Source organism: Pseudopodoces humilis, chromosome 3, assembly GCF_049639895.1.
Source record: "Pseudopodoces humilis isolate 2021_Gansu_Grassland_sample_001 chromosome 3, ASM4963989v1, whole genome shotgun sequence".
NCBI classification, from domain to species: Eukaryota; Metazoa; Chordata; class Aves; order Passeriformes; family Paridae; genus Pseudopodoces; species Pseudopodoces humilis.
The window spans coordinates 11049108-11056750 of record NC_142202.1 but is presented as its reverse complement, the minus strand read 5'-3'; the positions used below and the strand labels follow the sequence as shown (position 1 = coordinate 11056750).

Genomic DNA, 7643 nt, shown 5'->3' with positions numbered 1-7643 from the left:
TCTGCTCTGTGGGAGGTTTCTGTCCTCCCTGAACTCACCGGACACCTGTGTTAGGGTTTGACAGCACATTTTGTACTGCCCCAGTCAAACTACCTACCTGACACTGACCAAGGAGTCAAGGACAACAAGAAGGGTGTCTTCAATTGTCATTCCTGTGCCACCCTCCTTGAGCAGGGAGGCTGGACCAGGTGACCCACTGTGGTCCCTTCCAACAATACTGATTCTGTGATTCTGTACCACAGCAGGTGTATCTGAGAGCACTGAAAGTGCTGGCAGATGCCTCAAGGCCACTTTTCATCATCCTTGAAAGGTCATGTCCATTGAGGGGATGCTCCCAGTGACTGGGAAAAGGCAGATAATATATCCATTGTCAAGAAGGACAGTCCAGGATATGAGGCTAGTCAGGCTCACCTCAGCCCTTGGGAAAGATGGAAAAGCAAATTAACTGCACCAAATTGCCAACTCTGCTAAAACTATAAAATTGATAGCTCAAGAAGATACAGAGATATATCAAGAAGACAGAGAATTAATTCAGAAAGTTGTGGATTTCTCCAGGAGGAAGGGAAAACCAAATTCCAACAATCTGGAACCAAAATGCAACATAGTGATTCCAGAAGCAGTCTGTGGTGAGACCCTAGTCTCTGAATATAAGACCTTCTCTCCAAATACCATCCTTTGGAGATGTAGTGACTGGAAGAAAGATGAATTTTTGCACTGTACTAGGCTGCCATGTCAGGAACATAAGTGAAATAAGCAGTAATGTACAGTGTTATATAAAAATTAACATAACACAATTTAATACGCTGCCTGTTATCACTGAAAATCAAATCCCCCTGAGGCACACACCCAACTTACCCATCTTCCCACATTACCAGCTTTGAAAAGGAAAAAAATAGTAACAACTGGAATGCATTAACATTTCCCTCCATCCACTGGAGGAATTCCCAACAAGAATATTATTAGTGCCTTACCATTTAGAATGAGTAATATACCCCACAAGGTAATTTCTAGCTGTGAGCCTGTTGCTCACCTCTCAGTGGGCATTGCTCTGCAGATCAAGAGCCCGGGATCAAAAGACGTAACGAACAGTGAGTTCTGCTCCCTGAAGAAACTCAAGGATTGGCAAGATTTTAACCAGCCACTCCGAGAAGATCACCAAAATCATCCTTCAGGGATCCCTGCTCAGAGGACTTGGGTATGTAATCCCAGGCACAAAGCACCCAGCACCGTGTCCAGCCCCATGCTGATGGGACTCAGGGCTGCCTGCCCAGTGAGCTCTGTGGTCCTTAGTCCCAGGATTCTGCAAATTTCAGGGACTGTGGTCCCGAGGGTACTGGTGAGGCACTTTCTTTACGTCTTCACCTTCCCTTTGCAGTTCCTTTGTGTGTGGTTTTGTTTAAGAGTCATTAGGTGCAAATAGAGTGCTAAATAAAGTGCTAAATAGAGGGTCAGGGTTATGCTCAGTGTTAAAGTTTTAGGTAAAGGATTTGTATTATGGTTAGGCTTGAGCTTAAGGTTAGGGTTACAGTCATGAGGGATAAAGTCAGCTTTGAGTTTAGGGTCAGGGTTACTGCTTATAGGGATAGCATTAGGTGGTAGAGTTAGATTTACAGTCATTTTGGTTACATTCAGGGTTAGGGCAAATGTTGGACTTAACTTTAAAGTGAGGGGTTAGTTGAAATATTTTTAGGGATGGAGATACAGTTGTTAGGATTAATGCTAGAGTTACATTTAAGCTTAACTCTGAGTTGCAGTTTCAATTGTTAGGCCTCATTTTTTGTTAGTTTTTAGTGATATGATCATTTAGGTTTCTGGATTTTGTTGGGCAAGTTTTTGCTAGGGCTTTTATTTGGAGTGGTGGAAGTGTGTTTGGTGAGTATTATGTGAGGAGAAGCAGTCCTAGTAGTGAGAGTATGACAATGAATGTGTCTGTTTTGGTCATTGTGTGCTTAGGAAGTTTTTCAAAGGCAAGTCATTTAAACAGGAAGCCTGGTAGCAGGGGAAGTTCTGCTAGGAAGCCTAAGATTAATACTGGGATTTTATTGTGTATGTAGGTATTTTTGTTCTTTAGGCCATTAACATTGGTAGCTTTTGAACTCTGTTTGTGTTGAGAGTGAGGACTATTGTGGCAGTTTTAAGGAAGTGTAAGTAGAAAGTTAGTAGGGGGTGTTTGGCTATTACAGACGTAATTATTATTAGGCTATTCAACTCAGGTGAGAATGCTTAAGATTTTTCAAACCTGTGTTTGATTTAGTCTAATTCAGTCTCCTAGAGCTGTTGAACCAGGCATTATGGTGATTAATAATTTTGAGTAGACTGATTTAGGACAAGAATGGTGGCAGTGAATTTAGTAATTGTTGATAGCAGTGATTAGGGATTAAATAATCCTGTGAATCAGAAATGGAAAAGGACTGGGACTAGTTAGATTGCAATTGCTGCTGTCAGTAGGGGCAGGACGTTGGGTGGTTTAATTTGCTGCTGTCACACTGGTTCTGCTTCAAAAGACGACGAATGCTGAGGCAGCTGCTTGTCCTAGGGAAGCATTTGATTATGGCTTCAGTGGCTTGTGGGTGGTGGGATTTGCAGATCTGGAGATGAGTGGAATGATAGCGAGGGTGTTCATTCCTATTCTTGTTCAAGCCATGATTCAGTGGTTGCTCAAAATTATGATGATTGCTCCTAGAAGTGAGGTTGAGGAGGAGATTCACTTGGCATGTTACAGCTCTCTGTTCACCTTACCACAGCAATTCTTTATGTTCGGGCACATATCCTTAAGGAATGAGACAGGTCTGCACAGCTGAATGGTATGCCTGGTGCCTGCTCCATTCTAGCTTGGATTCACCTTCCAAAGAGGCTCAGTACTGAACAGCATGATTCCATTTGCTACCGCCTGGAGTAATCCAAAGGGGTGTTTAGTGTTTGGGCCTTATTTGGCTTGTATGTAGGACTTTTCATTCTTCTAATATTAAGAAGTCTAAAGCAATTAGAATTGGGATACCATGGGAATAGGGATAAGATAAAGATATTTAAAAGTAGAAGGTCAGATCAAGAGTGGGGGGAAAAGGAAGGAGGTAGGGAGATGATTTGAACCTCTGGATAACGGGATTAAACCTTCTGCATTTGCTGAGCTCTGCTATGGGAGCAGTCCTTTTCCAGGACAGGGGACAGTACTCAGTAGTTTGAGTTTATTACTCAGAGGCATGCTTGTACTCAGTTTTTTCATCCTTTTGTAAATGGAAAAGTTCATTGCAGAGAGAAAATGACCTGGATTGCTCTGGTCTGAATCCAGATCATACAGGACTATTAATCCTCAAATATACAAATCCCTATGAGCAGCTGCTACTTTGGGATGCTCTGATCCAACACTGAAGTTGTAAACTTCCATCTCAAAATGGGCTCTTGGAGACATTGAGCCATTTTCCCTGGCTGGTTTGGTCAATTGCAGGGAAGGGGGAAGGATAATGAGTTTGGGCTGGGGTTGAACTGAAATGGCATTTTTATGCTTCTGATTTCGTTCCAGCTTTTGCAGCAGGGTGACAACTTTGTCCCTGTAAACCATTTCCCATTCCAAGTCACTTGTGGGCCTGGCTGGCAGGTCTGGATTCTTGAAGGGATGCTGCAGTTGGCAACAGGAGCTGTTGTTGATTTTTTCACGTTACTTAACCCCCCCTGCCAAATGCCATCAAACAGCTGAGGAAGGACTCAGAAGTCTGGCCCTGGAGGAAGGGGACCAAAAGCTTGGAAAAAATGAAATAAGTGCTCCAATGATGACAACAAAAACAAAGCAATTAATTTTTGACAGCAAATGAACACCTGCTGCCCTCCAGCGCTCCTAGGCTGGCAGGCCGAGCGGTGCCGTTTCCATGGCATGAAGTGCTGGTAGCCTGGGGAGAGAAACCAGAAAGCCACAGTCAGTCGCAGAAGTCTCCTGTCCTCCCTGTCCCACCATGGTCTGTGCCCGGGCCAGGATGCTGGCTGTGCTCAGAGCCCAAACCTCCCAACCCATTCTGTATTTTACAGAAGAGCAGCATGGCAGGCCACGTTCCACCTCCTCTGCTTAAGCACGGCACAGCAACCTCCTCAGCAGCTGCAAGCGCGGGATGCTCTTGTGCCTGTTGCTGTCTGCCCCAAGCCCTTCTGCCACCTGTGCTCTGGAGCCGGGTACCCACCTCTGGAGACCTACTGCCAGGAGAGGAGCTGATCCCACAGGAGGTTCTCATCCTTCTTGAAGGAGATGTCCCTGCAGACTGAGGTCTCCAGGGCTAGTGCAGGCACTAGACACAGTCCACAGACGGTGCCAGCACTTCCCCATCCGGTCCGGGCACCAGTGCAATCCTTCTGGAAAAAAACAAAGAACAATTGCATGAAAGGCAATTCAAAACAAGACCTGGAAACAAGGAAAAGCATCAAAGGTTATTGATGTGTCACAGGCCAGGGGAGGGTGTGACTACTCCATGTGACAATTAAACCTCTCCATGGGTGGGGAAAATCCCCACCTCTCCCGCCCATAAAAACACCCCTTCCTCAAAGGCTTCCAAAGCAGAGCAGCTGGGGCATGGCTTCAGAACCTGTCCCCCTCTGCTGCCTCCCATACACATGGATGGATGCTTTTGTCAGGCATGTTGCCCCCACCCCAGCCGGTGCCAGGCTGGCTTGCAGAAGCCGTTCACAAAGCCAGTAGCCGGCTCCCCTTACACAATATCTGTCCTCTGCTAAAAAGCAGCTTGGCAGCCAGAGGAAATATTAATATTCCCCACCACCGCTGAGCGGGGAACCTCCGGCATGTGGCCAGACCAAGCCCTGCCATGCCGGAAGCACAAGCATCCCCCACCCCTCCGCCAGCTGGGGACTCATCTTGATTTTATCTGGGTGCAGAGCGTGTCCTCCAGGAAGGGGCTGCAAGCAAAGCCAATCGGCTCTGCCCAATCAGTGAGCAGCTCAAGGATGGTGTTCTCCAGCTCCGTGCTGTGCTCCAGAAGAACACGCCAGCCATGCCTCGGCTCGCGGGGACATCACGATGCCATTGAGCTGCAGGGGGATGTTTCCCCTTTTCCAGTCCATGGCAACTTCAGTGCACTGTCACGACTTCTCCAACAGGATGGGGAGCACTGAGCTGCTCCCTCCACAACTCGCCGGGGACCAGCAGAAGCATCTTGGCTGTGCTCTCTCCTCTGTTCCACAGCTGCAGGGAAACGCTCTGGGATTTTCTTGGAGCGCCATGAGACACGTGCAGCTGGTACTTGCTTGGCTCCTGGATCCCCCCACTGTGTAGAGGGATGGATCTCTGCTGTCTCCTGGGCCAGGTGGGGGTCCTGCAGCCAAGAATGCTCAAGAAGATTTTCCAAGGATGGCCTGTCTGCTGGATCCATGGATAAACACCACCTGATGAGGTGCTGGCAGTCTGTGGAGATAAATCAGAAACGGCTGGTCAGCGGGAAAAGGCTCCTGTCCGTGCTCTCCCAGGTTCCACGCCGCATAGGCCACACTAGGATTGCTTGGAGCTGCACCCAAGCTTCCCATTAATCCTCCCTTTAGGAGGAGAGAAGCAGAGAGGCACATGTGCCACCTCCTCCAGCTAGGCCCAGGAGATCACCCTCCTCGCTGGCTGCAAGAGCAGGACACCTATGTGCCACCTGCCCTCTCCCAACCCCGTTCCTCCTCCTGTGCCTTGAAGGTGCATTCCCACCTTGAGACACCCGGGCCGGGAAGAAGAGCTGGCCCCGGATGATGTCCTCATTGGTGCGGAAAGGAAGGTGCCCGCAGACCAGCTTATAGAGCAGGATGCCCAGGGACCAGATGGTGGCTGGCTGGCCACGGTAGCAGCCGAAGAGGATCCATTCCGGCGGGCTGTATTCTGGTGTTCCTATGGGACAGGGGCGCAGCTCATCAGGCTGATGCTGCTCCCTCCCTCCCAGCCAGCTCCCATTCCACAACAGCCAGCCCCTGCCCCAGCGAAAAGTAACTTGGCTACAGCCGGCTGAAGGATTCCCCCCTTCCTCCCTCTTCCCCCTCTGCCAGCAAAGGGGAGAACCTCTGCTGCCCGGCTGGGCCCCGGCTTTGGGCTCACCTGACATTCGGGTGTACAAAGTGTCCCGGAGGATCGTGCCGCACCCGAAGTCGATGAGCTTCGCCTCGCCGGTGGCCAGGTCAAGGACGATGTTCTCGGCCTTGATGTCGCGGTGCAGGACGCCGCGGCTGGTGCAGTGCCGCACGGCCTCCAGCACCTGGCAGAACAGCCCCCGCGCCACGGGCTCCGTCAGGAACCCCCGCTCGTCCAGGAAGTACCAGAGGTCCTGAAAACGCTCCGGACGCTCCATGACCAGCGCGAAGCCGTCGGGCAGCTGGAACCAGTCCAAGAGCCGCACGACGCCGCGGAAGCCAGGGCACGACACCATCCAGAGCAGCACCAGCTCCAGGGGCACAAGGGCGCCGTCGTGCTGCGGGGGGACCGCGATGCCGTCAGCGGGGACGATGCTGCGCCGCGCCTTCAGCACCCCCTGCCCGGCTCCACCGCTGCTCGCCATCGCCCGGCTCGGGACCCTGCGCGGCCCCCGCTCACTCCACGCTCTCTCCCCTCGCGGTGTCCCGGTTCCCAGCCCGCCGGGCCTCCCCTCAGCCCCGCTCGGCACGACCCGCCGGCTTCTCCCGCTGGCCCCGCTCACTCACCAGCCGCGCCCACTCCGAGATGCGATCCCGGGACACTCGCTTGATGGCCACCTGCAAGCCAAGGCGAGCGGCTGGCTGAGCTCACCGCCCGCCGCCGAACCACCCCGCTCCGACCCGGCCCCGTCTCTTACCGGGGCGCCGCCGGCGAGCCGGGTCCCGGAGTAAACGCTGCCGCAGCCGCCGCTCCCCAGCAGCGGGCCCTGCCGGTAGAGCTGCTCCAGGGGAGGCTTCTCCGCCCGTCCGGGCGGCACCGCGCTCTCGGCATTCTGCCCGGGGCACCCGCCCGCCCCCGGCACTGCTGCTTCCCGTGCCGCTCCGGGCTCCGGCGACTCGGGGCCGGCGGCCCAGCTGACGAGCGGCGGGGCTCGGCTCGGGGAAGCTGCCGGCGACGGGGCGGGAGCCGGGCGGCAACGGGGCGGCTCGGGGAGGGGCCTCGTTCGGGGCCGGGCCAGGGCCCGCACCAGGCGGAGCCAGAAGACGGTGCCGCTCCGCCACCACCAGAGCGAGGAACTCTTCCAGAAACTCTTCCAGAGGCGCCACAAGCAGTGCGGAGAGAACCTGGCGGAGGTGGGACCGCGGCAGGCCCGACAGGGGCGGGCCGGGGGCCGACTCGCCCACGGGCGCCTTGCGGGACGCGGCATAAGCCGGGCTGGGAGAGGCTGAGAGGGACGGCACGGCACGGCACGGGACGGCAGTAGAGTGAGTGTGAGAGGGAGAAGGGGACGGAGAGCGAGCGGAAAGTCGAGCGGAAAACCGATCGAGAGAGGCGCTGCTGCCGCTGCCGCCGCTGCCGAGCCGCCGGAGCGCGCGGCCGTTCGTCCGTTTCCTCAGCGAGCCCAACGGAGGAGCCGCCGCGCGCTCCGCGGAACGAAAGAAACAAGCAGAGAAATAAAAACAAAAACTAAGTCCTATTAGAGAAGTAACCGGAGGTCCTGACAGCGCCGTCCCAGCACTTCACCACCCTCACAGTGAAGAGT

General features: G+C 53.3%; 1 protein-coding gene across 3 annotated transcripts; it reads right to left on the bottom strand.

The window, feature by feature from the left end:
* Positions 1-3770: 3770 nt before the first annotated feature.
* LOC102109481 (serine/threonine-protein kinase pim-1-like) lies at positions 3771-6996 on the bottom strand. Of its 3 annotated transcripts, XM_088053659.1 has the most exons (6): positions 6798-6996; positions 6667-6717; positions 6068-6437; positions 5687-5863; positions 4170-5401; positions 3771-3884 (listed from the first exon to the last, which is right to left on the bottom strand). In XM_088053659.1, exons 3-5 carry the CDS (start codon positions 6393-6395, stop codon positions 5013-5015), a joined length of 894 nt encoding a protein of 297 aa, XP_087909785.1. In that variant the 5' UTR covers positions 6396-6437; positions 6667-6717; positions 6798-6996; the 3' UTR covers positions 3771-3884; positions 4170-5012. The 3 variants fall into 3 exon arrangements, with proteins under 3 accessions (XP_087909785.1, XP_087909783.1, XP_087909784.1); XM_088053657.1 differs by lacking the exon at positions 6667-6717 and having other exon boundaries at positions 6798-6918; XM_088053658.1 differs by lacking the exon at positions 5687-5863 and having other exon boundaries at positions 6667-6926.
* Between the last annotated feature and the right edge of the window lie 647 nt (positions 6997-7643).

Excerpts from the sequence above, each read along its gene's own strand:
- LOC102109481 (XM_088053659.1), bottom strand. The coding sequence starts at position 6,395 with ATGGTGTCGTGCCCTGGCTTCCGCGGCGTCGTGCGGCTCTTGGACTGG. Across the intron at positions 5,864-6,067 it reads TTTGTACACCCGAATGTCAG|GAACACCAGAATACAGCCCG; the intron begins GTGAGCCCAAAG and ends CCTGTCCCATAG. Across the intron at positions 5,402-5,686 it reads CCCGGCCCGGGTGTCTCAAG|ACTGCCAGCACCTCATCAGG; the intron begins GTGGGAATGCAC and ends TTATCTCCACAG.